This window comes from Narcine bancroftii, chromosome 1 (assembly GCF_036971445.1).
Source record: "Narcine bancroftii isolate sNarBan1 chromosome 1, sNarBan1.hap1, whole genome shotgun sequence".
Classification (NCBI taxonomy): Eukaryota; Metazoa; Chordata; class Chondrichthyes; order Torpediniformes; family Narcinidae; genus Narcine; species Narcine bancroftii.
Window position 1 is genome coordinate 423,574,467 of NC_091469.1, and position 16,703 is coordinate 423,591,169.

Genomic DNA, 16,703 nt, shown 5'->3' on the forward strand with positions numbered 1-16,703 from the left:
AGGAATGGACTGTCAGAAGACTATCAGACACAGGGACAATTACAATGAACAGGTACAGGGATAGGAAAGGTTTGAAGGGGTATGAACCAAACACAGGTGAAAGGGTTAGCACAGAAAGGCTAATCCTTTATAAAAGAAAGAAAGGGTGGCATGGAGTAGTGGGTCAAAAGGCCTGTTTACATGCTGCATAACTCTGACTTTAATTATACAAGGCACAGGATTTTCATTCTGATTAAGAAATTATTCAATATGGTATCAGATAAACAAATTTTCTCCCCACTTGAATACCATTCGTGACTTAAATGATTACTTTGCATTGTAGTTGACATGGTTGGGCAGTTGTTAAACAATACACATTTGATTTAATGCCATAGTTTTTTTATTCCAATGGACCAGAGGGAATTAAATAAATCTTGGGGCATTTGTTTCTTCTACATAAATACTATGAAGCAATACTCTTGTATGAAAACAATTAATCCAAGCCTCATTAAATGTTAATTCAACAGCTACATAAACAAGGATCTGAATCTATGACTGACTTGTCCAAATTAAACATCTCTAAATAAATAGTCGAAAATATAGTTGCAACCAATTTCATGCTGTAAAATTACAGGGGAAGTACACAATGAGTATAAAATGTTCCATCAAGATTGTTAAAGGGATTGAAACATGCATAATGACATGCAATCTCCCCCCAAAAATGTTAACATTCTTTACTTGAATAACATGAGAAGAAAATATTTGTATCATTTTGGTTCCTTTTAAAGAAATTGCTTTCCAGCCATCCGTTTTAGGTTGTCAGGATCTTGCAAGTTTTTGTTTTAAACACATGCTCATTAATACAGCCCTTCCTTCAGTTAATGATACTGTGATTTTTTTTTTAACGTTGCACCTCACTTCTAGTTAAACAGCTGTGTTTCAAAACAATATGTGTAATAGTTAATATATGCTCTCCTCAGTGCATTTTGGTCATCAGTTATATCAATCATGGCAGTTACATCATTCATTCAAACATTGTTTAAGGTATTTAATGCAGGATTTAGTCTTTACATCAAGTTTATTCTACTGAATCAATTCAAAAGAGCTTTGCAGCTGTCTCATAAGCCTAAATGAATGCTTGAGAATAACTGGCTCACGCTGAACACATCAATTCCCGTTGATCAGCTATTTTCCAAAGAATTCACATTGCACCTCCAAAAATATCACCTATATAATGTGTATGCAGTATTTTTAAATGTTCTGCTATGTATTTTGTTCTTTTTTTTTGCATGAATCCTTTGAGTATTTTTATTATTCCAGTCAATGATGTAGCATTGGAATGAAATGTTTCTTTTATTTCAATGCCATGTAATACTTTTAGAGGATCTAAAACAACAAACAAATGAGTTAAAGTCCACTCAATGTTGTTATTTAGTTTAAGGAGACCATCAATTTGGGCACATCTGGATGCCACACACAGCAAACTGATGTTGTTCTTCACTGAAACTCTAACATGAAACTGAACAAAGAGCTAGTGCTTAGGTTGAATATTTCATCCAAAATGTATCATCTTCATCAGTGCAGCACTCCTTCTTGAGGCACTGTGATCAAGAGGCTCAAGTCTTGGAATGGAGTTCCCAAATCACAATTGCACGATTTTTCTCTCATTTTCCCATAGGTTCTGAAATCAATTATTTTTATTCTGTTACTGTTCGACCATGAGATTATCATGTATCAAACTGAACATTTCATCTTACTGTGACATGCTCACTCTCAAACATTGCTTTAAATGTCTGTTAACATCTGGAAATGTGTCCTTAAACCAAATCAGTTTTACATCTTCTATTCCTACCAAATGAACATGCTTTGATCAGTCACATGTGGCTAAACAATAGCAATTGAATGTTGAAAATACAAGGGGAAATGAGAGAACAGGCTACAAATCACATGACAACATAATTTTGTGTGATCTGTGACCACTAAAGATACCCACTCTGCCCTAAGGAGAAGATTGTACATGCAGCATTAAACACCCCATTAAAAGACCGATTCAGACACATGATCAATGCTGCAGAAAACTGATGAGGAATTGATGCCTCAATTGATACTCAGAAATGCTTCTGGAATGACATTTTAAATGGAGTCCCTTGGATCTACCCCAGAATTCTGAGAGCTGTTCCTTGTCAGGAGAGCATCTTGCATTGAACATCAACGAGCCATTGTCAGTCTGACAGCGTACCCTGCTGCCAACAGAGTTAACTTAAATTCACTTTAATAAAGCTGTCCAGGCACTAGCACATTTCTTATGAAGCACCGAAACAATGTTGCTGTAGCAGATGGCAGATTATGATTTTAATCACCACAGTAATTACTGGATGCTCTTCAGTAGCAAACATTGCAATGCATGATGGGATACATGTGAAATGGTCTATGACTGGCGATTGCCAATTTTCTTGTTGAATATTTGCAGTGTTGAGTTCCATTCAATATCCAAGATCTGATCGGAGGACAACATGATTTTGCACCTTTTCTTCAGAAGCCACGCAGATGGGATTTATGGTAATGTTGCTGAAGGTTCATTCTGCAGCCAAAGTAATATTGATGATTCTCAGCATTTGCACCATTGTCATTAACATTCCATCTGCTAGAGGGTCAAATTGTATAATATAGTATAAGGTCAGGCCAGAAACATGTTTAGGTCTGAATTGCACTAGTTGATTACTTCAATCTTCAATGTGCAATTAGCAGCATCTGTGACACCATGGGACTGGCGGTACTTTGTATAAAGCTCCTCCCACTTAGTCTTATTTGCATTGATCCCATTCACCAAAGGCTGAATCCTTCCGTTCAGTTCAGCCAGTGCCTGGAACGTGAGGAGCAGATAAAAAAGGGTGAATGGATAAGTGAACTAATAGCTTTTCAGTCATCCTGCAGACAAAGCCATCTCTGAAATGCATTTACAGGAATGTCAATATTTAAATTCAATCAGCCAACTTCCATCATCTTTACTGACAGGCTACTCTGAAAAACCAGTTAACTTGTCAACTATTAGTTAGCATACCCAGAATTATAACATTTTAAATCCCAATCCTGAAAGCATAAAGTTCTCTGTGTATTCAGCAATCTGAGTTGACATCCCCTCAGATGAGATATTGTATTTCGGGCCCACCACTAAGATATTATTTTGAAAAAAAAAGGGCAGGTGGTGAATCCAGGTTTCCTTTTCACATCACTGAAGATATATTTGGCTGTTGTTTTAAACTTATCAACAGCACATTGGTGAAAATTCTGAAATAGTGTGTACTTGAAATGGAATTTTAAAACCGAGTAGGAAGGAGACAGATTCTGAAATGGTGTAATAATGTACACAGTGAACTGTGCAACTATAAGAAATAATTAAACTTTACATGTTAAGCAATAAAATTGTCCAGCTGCCTTTTTAGCAGCATTATAAAACTCACAGGTGTCCTTTCCACATTATTGAGTTTTTTTTTGGAATGGAGGCTATGCTTAGCTTGCTCATCTTCACAACTTATCCAATTTTGTCAGTGAAACAACTGCTGGTGTAAATATTGAGCAGATGTTTTTGTGGTGCACATAAGTGTTGTATAAGACGATTGAGATGGAAATATGGAATACCAGCTATAATTTCCTGTATTTGCTTTCACCAGAGACATCATCATACACTCTGTAATTGTATGAATGACGAGTTTATCATGAGACACAGAACAGTAATAGCTATGTTAATCTGTTAAATCTTTCTACAAGGTTTTTGAACACCTCATTCTACATTATAGCCAATGAATTTTCAGTAAACCACTTGTCAAAGCCATTTTCACATTTGCCATATGCTAACAACATAGATTTTTATGACACATGATTACAAGGTCATGTGAATTTCCCCTATTTGTTAAAATGAATAGATTTAAACTATTGTTCTTGGTGGTAGTGGGGGGGCATTAAAGGGAAACTTCATTTTAAGTAAAACATCAGATGGCATAACTTCCATCTAAAACTTTTAACATTGTCAATTTTTACTCTAAAATTTCCCTTCAGTATAAAATGTGTAAATTCAAGAGAAAAACTGGCACATCATGGGATCATTTGCCTACAAATCAGTCTCAGCAATATAAGAGGCAGTGAGTTAAGTGTTCAAACTGAGGTCAGATCACCAAAATGCTGTATGACCAATCATTGTTCTTTTAATGCCATCAGGTATTGGGTCTTTTAAGTGTCCTACTGCACCAAGACACTTAACTAATGTGTTTAAAGCAGATGTCCGCAATTCAAAGCATTAAATTCATTGCTTCCATAAGATTCTTAGAGACAAAGGAGTCCTAAGGTAACAACAATTTAGGACTGCCAGCTTCTCACTGAAGGAAACATTTATTCTCTCATCTCCTGGCTACTGATTTACAAAACCTATTCCTACAGAATCATGACTAGCCTCTACTCACAATCAGATTGACCATTTGGCTGACAGCTGGTTACAAATATGTGAAGGAGGACTTCTGCATGCGGAAACATATTGCATTCTTCTGCATTTCTGGATATCAAATAGGCAATGAGGAATTACAGCCTTCAGGATTACAGGAAAAATCTGAAGGGAGATATAATTTATCCACAATACTGCAAGAAAAGCTAGATAATAGGCTTACAGCATCTTTGTAAAGTTCACCAGATCGCAGAAGATTACACTTCAACAAAAGCAGGTTAATGTATTAAATTCAATCCTTTAAATTTTATTTTATATAATGAGTTATTCTGGCAAATGGTTCAATACAAGACTTACAACAGGTCAAGCACACTTCAAACGCTACATTGTTATTAATGGTACAAACTGATGTAATCAGGTTGGAATTTGTAACTATTGAGGTCATGGAGGGGAGAAGGATGGGGTGGATCAGGAGGTGAAAGGTAGGTAGTCCAAAGGAGGGAGGGGGAAAAGTTGAGAATGGAATATAGAACATTACAGCACAATGGAGGCTCTTCAGCCCATGATGTTGTATCAACAATCTAAACCTTCCCTACCTCACACCCATAACTGTCTATTTTTCTTTCATCAATGTGCCTCTTCAAGAGTCTTTTAAATGTCCCTATTGTACCACCACCCCTGGCAATGCATTCTAAGCACCCACTACTCTCTGTGCAAAAAAATTACCCATGACATCTCCCTTAAACTTTCCTCCCCTCTCCTTATACAGATGTCCTCTGCTATTTGCTACTATTGCCCTGGGAAAAGGTGCTGGCTGTCCATCCTATCTGCCTCTTATAATCTTATCGAGCTCAATTGTTGCTTTTCATCCTTCTTTGCTCCAAAGAGAAAAGCCCTTGCTCTGTTAACATTTCTTCATGAGACACGTTCGCCAAAAAAGGCCATATTCTAACTCTCCTCTGCACCCTCTCTAAACCTTCCACATCCTTCCTGTAAATGAGGCGAACTGAACACAATATTCTAAGGGTGGTCTAACCAGAGTTTTATTGAGCTGAAACATTACCTCTCAACTCTTGAATTCAATCCCTGTACTAATGAAGTCCAGCATACCATAAGCGTTCTTAACTAGTTTATCGATCTGCATGGCCACCTTCAGAGATCTATGGATTTGGATGGGTAAATCCTGCTGTTCTTCCACACCATTAAGAATCCTGCCATTAACAATCAAATCCACCTTCAGGTTTGATCTTCCAAAATGCATCACTTCCCTCTAATCCAGATTGAACTCCATCTGTCACTTTTCTATCTAACTCTTTATCTTGTCTATATGCTGTTCTTACCTATGACAACCTTCTTTGCTATCCACAACACCACCAACCTTAGTATGATCTGCAAATTTACTGACCCATTCTTCTAATTCTTCATTCAGGTCATTTAATCACAAAGAGCAGGGGTCCCAGACTCCCAGAACAGATCCCTAAGGAACCCCACTAGTTTCTGACCTCCAGGTAGAATACATTCCATCCATTACTACCCACTTCTTTCTGCAGGTAAATCAATTATGAATCACAAAGTCAATGTTCTTTGGATCCCATGCCTCATGACTTTCTGAATTAATCTCTCATGTGGGACCATGTCAAATGCCATAGTAAAATCCACATACATCACATCTACATTATCAATTTCTTTTTTTACTTCCTCAAAAAACTTAATTAGGCTCGTGAGGCATGAACTTCCCTTCACAAAGCCACGCTAACTATTCCTCAGCAGATAATGCTTCTCTAAATGCTCATAAATCCTGTCCTTAAGAATCCTCTCCAATAGTTTGCAAACCAATGGCATAAGACTCACTGATCTATAATTCCCTGTTACCTTTTTAAAACAAGGGGACTACCATTCTTCAATCCTCTGGTACCTCTCCTGTGGCCAAGGGACTCAATGATCATAGTCAATGCTCCAGCAATCTCTTCCCTCACTTCCTAAAGTCAATTGGGGATTATCTTGTCTGGGGTGAAACATAAAAGTCTGCAGATGATGTGATTGTAATAAAAACACAGAAATGCTGGAGGAACTCAGCTGGTCTTGCAGCATCTGTAAGAGGAAAAGATTTTGGCCTGACCCCTTCTTCAAGGATGCTCAGAATAAAGACAAAATTGGCTGGGGGAGGAGTCCAGACCAATAAAAAGTGTTAATTGGATATGATAAGAGGATATAAGAATTGATTTTGCCTCTATGAAAGAAGAAAAAGGGAAAAGGAAAGAGAGACAGACAAACAGAGTTGGGGAAAGGCGATGAGGGAAGAACAGGGGCGGGTTTAACAAAAGCCAGGGAAATTAATGTTAATGCCAACTGATTGGATGGTGCCAAGATGGAAGATGAGATATTGATTCACCATTTTGCAGGTGGTATCAGTTTGGCAACACATGAGACCCTGGACACACATGTTGGGGATGGGAGGAGGATGGAGTGGATCAGGTGGTGAAGGTTAGGAAGATCCAAAGGAGAGAGGGGAGGTTTGAGAAGACAGAGTGGAGGGGGAGTTTATAATGGAGGATTGGTTCTATTGGTCACAGGACCCAAGGTGGGAGAACATGATGGAGGCTTGATCCTGTGGACCACTGGGATCAGGGTGAAAATTCATGTTGGAGGCTCGGTCCTGTGGATCATCAAAGCCATGGCGGGAGATTGCAATGGAGATTTGTTCCTGTAGGTTGCTGGGGCCTCCTGTGTCAGGAGCTCTGGCCTGTAAGCCACCAGGGCCAGGGTGAAAACCCACTTGGGAGGTCATGTGCAGTCTCCATGGCTGCAATCTTCTGATCCTTGATGGATGCCAGGTGCACATAGAACCAGTAGTTGAATGCATGGATTTGGCAGAGGATTGAAGTGTAGGAGAGATCCATGGCAGATCATGTCAAGTGAGGTACAGAGCTGTGATAGCAAGAGAGTGGGGTCCACTAGTACTTGTGCATCAAGCTGAGGACAGTCTGTAGGATACGGTGATGGAAGCAAAGAGATCATGAGTCAATGCAGCGCAGGTACCTGAGATCCTGGTAGGGACCAAACTGGGAGGCCTGGAAGTGGAGCTGGAATTCACGTGACACTAGGTGGTAGTGGAGACAAATAGCCAGGAAAGACACATGGCTGTGGAAGCGAGTCTAGATGAGAAGATGGTCATAGAGCTTGAGAGCAGCAGGAAGCGCTGGTCCTGGGAGTTTATCAATCCTAATGCTTTGAAGAAGATTCTGCAAATGATCTTTCTTTATCTCAACTTCCTCCAGCACATAAGTTTATTCTATACCGAATTCATATTGTCCAAAGTCCCTCTTTCTGGTGAACACTGAAGCACAATATTCATTTAGGACCTCCCCAATCTCCAGGTAGACGTTGCCTCCTTTATCCTCAAGTGGCCCTGCCTTCACTCTGTATGTCTCATTGTTTCATATTTCAGTATGTCTCATTCATTTATACTCACCAACTGCCAGAATTTAATATAATAATAAATAAACATAAAAGTTGAATACAATGAGGGAACTTTGAATTAAAAAAACTGTAATTGAATAGAGTTTTTTAATGACATTGTAATGCTGAGCACCTCTTCTGAGAGGACATAGTTTTGGATGCAATGATAAATTCCTCCAGAGACCTATGAAATCTTCATAATATGCAATATGCTTATAATTTGGTTTGTAAAATCTGAATTTAAAACAAAGTGAAAAATAGATGAAAACCATGGAAGAAGAGAATGAATCCAGCATGCTTGTATATTAATATAGAAAATAGAACACTACAACATAGTGGCCCCTTGGCCATTAATGCTGTATCAACCCATATATTCCTTAGAAAAATAGAACTAAACCCTCCCTACCCCATCACCTTCTATTTTTATTTAATTGATGTGCCTGTCTAAGAGCTTCTTAAATGCCCCTCATGTTTCAGCCTCCAGGCACCCACATCTCTCGGTATAAAAAAAACATACCCCTGATGCCTCCCATAAACATCCATCCCTTCACTTTGCACATATGTCCTCTGGTATTTGCTATTCCTGTCCTTGGAAAAAGGCTATGCCTCTTACAATCTTGAAGATTGTCTCCTCTCATCTATGTCTCCTCTCATCCTTCTACACTCCAAAGATAAAAGTCTCAGCTCTGTAAACCTTGACTTATAAGAAATATTTTCCAATCCAAGCAACATCCTGGTAAATCTCCTCTGAACCCTCTCCATAGCTTCCTCATCCTTCCAGAATGAAACACAATATTGTGTGGTTTCATCAGAGATTTGTAGAGTTGCAACGTGATCTCTTGACACTTGAACTCAATCCTTATTAATGAAGCCCAACATCTCATTGGCCTTCTTAACTATCCTATCAACCTGTGCAGCGACATTGAGGGATGTATGGATTGGGACCACCAAGGCCCCTCTGTTCATCCACACTCTTAAGTAACTGACCATTAACACTAGTCAGTCTTCTGGTTTGACCTTGTAAAATGTATCACCTCTGGATTGAACTCCATCTGCTACTTTTCCAACTAATTCTGCATCCTGTCTATATCCTTTTGTAAACTACAACAACCTTCAGCATCATCAACAATAATCTCCAACCTTCATATCATCTGCAAACTTACTGACCCATCCTTCCACCTCTTCATCTAGGTCATTTATAAAAATCACAAAGAACAGGGATCCCTTGTTTATTAAGGTGCCATTCAGACACACCACTGCAGCAAGTGAATAAAAGGCTTTGTCAACAAGTTTCAAAGAGGAATTCACTAGCCAGAATGCCCAATTGGAGAAATTCTTGCTGTTGATTCTTTCTGCCATTAGTGCCTACTCTGTACACTTTGACATTTCAGAAGAAGAGAAAGTAAGGTCAGCTGTTCTCCCGGCTACCAGGAACAATTGCATGGCATATCCCAACCACTAAGGAGCAAATCCAAATGGAATACAACTGGAAAAATCATCGCTGGAAAGATATGGGTCTTGTTGGGAGTTCCCCATTTTTAAAAAAAGCCTCTCTCTGTCTTTAACCTTTAAAATTAATTGCATACATTGCTAAATAAAACTTACATTATTTTCAACTCTTTCAGAAGCATTTATTTTGACTTTGAACTGGAAAGGAGGGAGTGCAAGACCTTAAAAAGGAGGCTGTGAAACAGAAAAGTCTGCAGACACTGTGATTGTAGTAAAAACATGAAACTGGTGGAAGAACTCAGCAGGGCTCAGGCCCAAAACATTGATTAGAACCAGAGAACACTACAGCACAGAAACAGGCCACTTTGGTCTTTCTGGTCTGTGCCAAACCATTTTTCTTTGCCTATTCCCACTGACCTGCACCCAGCCCATAGCCCTCCATACCTCCCCCATCCATGTACCTGTTTAAATTATTCTTAAATGTTAAAATTGAGCCAACATTCACCACTTCAGATGGCAGCTCATTCCACACTCCCACCACTCTCAGTGTGAAGAAGTTCCCCTCATGATCCCCCTAAATTTTTCCCTTTTTACTCTTAACCAAAGTCCTCTGGTTTGTATCTCACCTACCCTCAGTGGAAAAAACCTACCTACATTTACTATGTCTATTTCCCTCATAATTTTAAATACCTCCATTAAATCTCCCCTCATTCTTCTATGCTCCATGAAATAAAGTCCTAACCTGTTTAACCATTCCCTGTGACTCAGTTCCTGAAGTCCAAACAACATCCGAATAAATCTTTCTATCTTATTGATATCTTTCCTGTAGTTACGTGATCAAATTGCACATACTACTCCAAATTTGGCCTCACCAATGACTTATACAACTTTACCTTAACATTCCAACTCCTGTACTCAATATTTTGATTTACCAAGGCCAATTCGCCAAAAGCTCTTTTTACAACCCTATCCACCTGTGGCACCACTTTCAGATAATTATGCATCTGTATTCCCAGATCCCTCTGTTCTAAGGCACTCCTCAATGCCCTACCATTCACCACATACATTCTTTCTTAGTTTATCCTTCAAAATGCAACACTTGTCTTAATTAAATTCCATCTGCCATTTTTTCATCTCATTTTTTCAGCTGGTCCAGATCCCTCTGCAAGCTTTGAAAACCTTCTTTGTTGTCTACTCCTCCAATATTAGTGTCATCTGCAAATTTCCTGACCCAATTTACCACATTATCATCTAGATCATTGCTATAGGTAACAAACAGCAATGGTCCCAGCACTGATCCATAAGGCATATCACTAGTCACAGGCCTCCAGTTTGGGAAGCAATCATCCACTATGACTCTCTGACTTCTCTTGTCGATCTATTGTCAAATCCAGTTCACTACTTCACCATGAATACCTCACATCTGAACCTTCTTGGCTAACCTCCCACGTGGGACCTTGATAAAGGCCTTAGTAAAGTCAACTTCACTGGTAATCTCCTCGAAAAACTCTACAAGTTTGATTAAACACAACCTACCACTCACAAAGCCATGTTGACTATTCCTATTGAGTCCATGGCTATCCAAATACAGGTAAACTCCACTTTATGAATACTCGCTTTATGAAAATTTGCCTATACGAAGAAACCTGTGATTGCTTTTACAAAGAGATTATAATGGATTTATAATGGGTTTTTGCTTTATGAAAATTGCCTCAAATAGTAGTCAATGGGTCTTCATTTTATGAATTTTTGGTTTATGAATGGTTTCTTAGGAACACTCTACATTCATAATTATAATTGTATATTCGATCTCTTATAACACCTTGCAATAATTTACTACTACTGACATCAAGGTCGCTGGTCTATAATTTCCATGAATTCTTTTGGACCCTTTTTTTAAACTACAGAACAACGTGAGATATACTCCAATCCTCCAACATCACACCGTTGCTAAGGTAATTTTAAATATGCCAGCCTTCCTCAAGGTCCATGGGAATATCTTCTCGAGCCCTGGAGATTTATACACCTTTATTTGCTTTAAGATAGCAAGCACTTCCTCTTCTTTAAACTGAATAGGTTCCATGACCTCACTGCTTGTTTTTTTTTACTTCCCATGACTCTGTGCCTGTTTCCTCAGAGAACACTGGTGAAAAAATAACATTTAAGATTTCCTCCATCTCTTTTGGCTCTAGACAAAGCTGACCGTTCTGATCTTCAAAGAGTCCAATTTTGTCCCTTACTATCCTTTCACTCTTAATATACCAGTAGAAACCCTTAGGATTTTCCTTCACATTGTCTGCCAAAGCAACCTCATGTCTTTTTTTTTAGCCTATCTTATTTCTTTCTTGAGTTTTTTCTTGCATCTTTACATGCTTCAGGTATCTCATTTGCTCCATGTTGCCTATACCTGCTATACATCTCTCTCTTCTTCTGAATCAGATCCTCAATCTATACCTTTCTCTCTTATGGATGTTGTGAGACATGCAGAGACCCTCCAGCATGCTTGTGTCTTTACTTTGACAGGAGGTGGTTTGTTTTAATTGCTTCATCTCTTTTTGCCAAAATTGTTTCACCTGATCCTTCAGCAAGACTGTTACTTGTTCCTTTCTTGGCTAAAAATTGATCTCTTCACTTATCTCTGCACTTCATTTTCACGTTCATTTGTTATCTTGGGTGGTCTCCTTAATATCATACATCCTGTTCCCAACACTTTCTGATTCTATGCTCCCCTATAAGTCAGCACCTCAATTTCGTCTGACATGAAGCCATTTAGTCCTTCTGTTCTATCCTAGCCCTCAGAGTATTTACATCAGTCCATTTTCTCTACTTAAATCACAATGTAAACCCCATAATTCTTCAATGCATCAAAAGATATTTTGAGAAGGTGCCATGAGAAGAAATCATGCAAATTCTGTCTGAAAATGCATAGAAATGATGTCCTAATGAGTGTGATGTCAAATCATAACCTGAGATCTCATAAGTACTAAACCTATGTCACATACACAATGTAATATTACTTCCTTGTTTATAAATATATCTATTTTTATTTCATTCTCTGCATTTTCTTAATTTGTTATTTTTTATTTACCTCTCCCAAAGCACTGCATCCCCATTAATGAATCCTGCATTAAATGTTAATTTTCAAAATAATATCACCTCCTCTGATGGTTAAAGTACATGCATAAATAAAGGTTTCTTTCCTTCTGACTGCCTACATTGGCTTCACTGAAAATAGGCTTTCATATTTACAGATAACCTATTCCCCAAACAAAATCATGAGAATGAATCTTTGCAGACAGGCTCCTACACTAAAAGCATCTAAAGAATGTACAAGAGGACTCTGAATAATTAACACAAAACAAGGTGCCATTTTATCTATAAACATGAATAAACAACTTACAAAATACAAGAATGTGCAGTTATTGTTGATCAGAGGGAGTCTGAGATCAGAGATTTTATTTATTTGAGCACTTTTTTTCATTTTAAAGCCATGAATTCAAATGAAAAGCATTCTATTTTCATCTCTTCAGAAACTGAATATTTGTTTAAAATTCTGTAGTAGAAAACCTCAGTGTATTTAAGACTAAATGGCCTAGAAATTGCCAAGTCCCTACAAAATCTGCTACAGAGGTATTGTGCTTTGCAAAGGCACCCCAAAACTAATTTCCCCAGAAACATGAAGCAAAAGGTATGGTGTCATTTGATGTGCCTCTGGTAGGAAAATGTCATCTGGTGAGCAAGGATGATTCATGGCTGAAATCAGTCGTATTTCCATAGTGTGGCAATTCAACCCAGAAATAGTTGCAATTCTGTTTCATTCCCATTAAAAAATGTGATTTTCAAACATGTGGCAGTAATAGATAATGCACTATTTATTGAAATTTCTGGATAAACATTTCAATTTTTCTTATTCCTCTTTTGATGATGCAAGATAATAAGATTATAAAAATATCACAAATTTCTAAGCATTAAGACAACATCAAGGCTTGCAAAATACTACCCTCACGATAAATAAAAAAAAATCCTTAGTATATCCAGATGTACAACTCAGAATTACTAAAATTGAGAAGGAGGTCATCCTTTTTCCTGATCTGAACCTTCATTATACAATTTACAGAGTTCAACATTTCAATCATTATCAATCATATTTATTACAGGGAAATTGTCAAATTACTACTGTGGTACACTAGCAGCACACTGCCTTTTGCAAGTTCTCTTGTAATTATGTAAAAATGAGAAAAAAAAAGATAAATATATAAAACTTTGCTTTTTATTATCTCTCTTTGGCTGTGAGTAAAGGTATGTTTCATTTATTGGGGTGGGGGGGGGGAAAGTTAGTCATTGCAAATATTGGCATAGACGTCTTTCAGGAATGTTTCTTATTAAACCAATGTTGAGATCAGATTTATTTTGTTCATTTACATTTTATCATGCATTTACCAAATTAATCAATTGGCGTAGTTTGTATCAACATAGGTTTCTTCTCAATAATATAAAACCTATAAGAAATATGATGAAATGATACTAAATTTTTTTAAAATTTCATTTTGAAATTCCAATATCAATATTTGTCATTATTATTTCAAGCCAAAAGGATCCCTGTTTAATTCTGAATCTGTGCTAAATTGGTCACCCTCAATAAAGTACATTTGTCAGGTTACTGTGACCTGCTTCAGCTGGTTAAAATATACTGCTATGGTTATAATTGAAGGTCTTTTGCTATAACGGGTACAAATTCAGTGGCATTCACTTTACAGCTGAAAGGCCTTGTGACTAATCAACTCTTAGCTCACAACTGGATAAAGTTGCCAATGTTACTGCAGGGACAAGGAGCACCAGAAAGAAATTGAACAGAGAACATTCCATCATAGACCAGGCCCTTTGGCATGTTAGATTTTAGCCTACTCCACAATAACCTAATCCTTCCCTATCTCACACTTACAACCCTCTATATTTGTTGCATCCACGTGCCCACCTAAGAGTCTTTTATTGTACCACTCTCAGCATTGCACCTCAGGCACCCACCACTATTGGTGCAAATAAAATATTTCCCTCCGATGGCTCCCCTAAACTTTACTCACTCGCCTAAAAAATATGTCCTCTGGTATTTGCTATTGATGGCCCAGATAAAAAGGTGCTGGCTGTCAACTCTACCTATGCCTTACATAATCTTGTATATTTCTATTAAGTCGCCTCTCATCCTTCATTCCTTCAGAGAAAAGCCCTAGCTCACCCAACTTTGCTTCATAAGACACATTCTACAATCCAGGCAACATCTTGGGAAATCTTCTCTGCACCCTCTAAAGCTTCCTGTAATAAAGCAACCAGAACTGAACATGAAACTCCAAGTGTGGCCTAACCAGAGTTAGCAACATCATCTTACGGCTCTTGAACTCAATCCCCCAACTAATGAAGGCCAGCATGCCTTCTTAACCACCATAGGCAACCCTGAGGGATCTATGGACTTGGACCTCAAGATCCCTTTGTTCCTCCACTTGGTTAAAAATCTAGCCATGATATTGAGGGATTAGAACAAACCACTTTAGATGGTGTAGATTTGGATGGAGTAGATTTGACTCTAGGTGTTTGTTTTTATTTAAAAATAGGATCATCAGTGAAATTTACACTGGCACTGTTTTGATAGGAGAATGCATAGCTGAAGCATTAAAGCATTAAAGTGAAATATTGTGGAGAATGAAAATCTGAAATAAAGGCATGAAAATGCTGAGAAGGTTAGGCAAGTCGAGAGAATGGCAGAGAGAGATAAAAAAGATTAAATTTCAGATCAATGAATTTTTATTAGCACAGTATCATTCCCAAAAGGAATTTGGACAGGAAAGTGGTGCTTAAGTTAAAGACTACAATCTCATTTAATGATGGAGATGCTTCTGTTTGTAAAGCTCTTTTATGTTCTGAAGTTGCCTCACCTGCTGAATGTTTCCAGCATTTTCATGTCTTTTATTTCAGAACTTAAAGTTTCCCATTTGTACACTGTAACCCTGTTGCAGCAGAATGCATTGGCACTCACAGGCACAAGCAAACTCTCTTTGCTCCAGCTACGTTTTCTGGAGAAATCAATATTGGATCAAGAAAGTGAATTCAACAATGACAGGTGTTCATTCAAACAAAAACTCATGGGGGTTCCATTGGAGAAGCCTAATCCACTCTGCTTAAGATTCCTCTATATATGGTAATGACACACAAGCAATCTGTTTTTTTTTTAAAAAAGCAACACATCTGAAAATACAAGGAATTCTGTTTCAATAAAATGCAACTTGGAGTCAGATTAATTCATCACACTCTGCCCAGTAATGAACTTCTCCAATCAAATTGCTGCCAAATAATGGACACTAAATCATTCAATTCAATCTCTTTGAACAGGAGGTTAAGTTTACTGTTTTAATTGTCATTCCTTTTAACTCAGAGTGAAACATCATCATGGATTGACTGATCGGTATTAGGGTTCTTGAGGGCTTTGCCACAGGTATCGTAAAACATTTTTTTCTCTTTTGCAGGGCTCAAGCCCAAAACGTTAGTTATGCATCTTTATCTGTTCGACCTGCTGAGTTTCTCAAGTATTGTGTTTTTACTTCAATCATGGTGTCTGCAGATGTGTTTTACTCCATATTATCCTAACTTTGCCTCTAGGTTATTCTTTGCTTTCAATATCTAGCAATTCTGCATGGAAATCAAAGTAATGGGTGTTTGATCAGAAGGTAGCAAAAGCAAATGAGAGTGTGACCAGGTGAATTCATCCAAATTGCTCTTGAGATGGTTTTTCCTTTCTTGTTCAATTTGGGTATGTTATTCCTTCTCTAGCCACAGGATGGAGCAACCCTACACAAGATACCCTTCAGCATTCAGCAGAGATTTTACAAAATGAGCAATTTATCAGAGAGAGAGAAAAAAAAGAGAGAACAATTTATTTTGGTGAATGACTCTAAGCTTTTTAAACAAGCATGCAAATACAAAGAAAAGTCAAGCTCCCGTGTACCTCTAAATTCAGAGGATCTATCCAATCTGCTTTCCAGATGCTAATAATTTTAATGCATACGACATTTTTTTTAACCTTACACAGTGGAATTCTGGGAGCTATGCTGCACAGCAGGGTGCATTTCTTCAACGACATGCAACCCACTTTAAAAATGTGTTTTCAAAACTGAGGATTCTGGAAATAAACAGGTCAGGTAGCATGTTTGGAAAGAGCCAAACAAATAATATGTCCGTTCATTTTGACGCAGCCTGACCTGCTGAGTGTTTGTAGGATTTTCTGTTTTCACTGGAATCCACTGATGTCATATGCAAAGATTGTTTTGTGTGTATACGTAGTGAATTATGAAGGTTTGAATTTTACCTGGTCAGTTATCGGGGAATTTGATAG

General features: G+C 37.9%; 1 protein-coding gene across 5 annotated transcripts in view; it reads right to left on the reverse strand.

The window, feature by feature from the left end:
• Window positions 1-2,303: 2,303 nt before the first annotated feature.
• Window positions 2,304-16,703, reverse strand: part of LOC138751620 (dual 3',5'-cyclic-AMP and -GMP phosphodiesterase 11A-like) — a 272,213-nt gene continuing 257,813 nt past the window's right edge. For all 5 annotated transcript variants that reach the window (XM_069914141.1, XM_069914140.1, XM_069914143.1 and 2 more), the window contains one exon: window positions 2,304-2,842. In XM_069914141.1, the coding sequence (XP_069770242.1) occupies window positions 2,690-2,842 (153 nt within the window). In that variant the 3' untranslated portion in view covers window positions 2,304-2,689. The remainder of the gene's footprint in view (window positions 2,843-16,703) is intronic.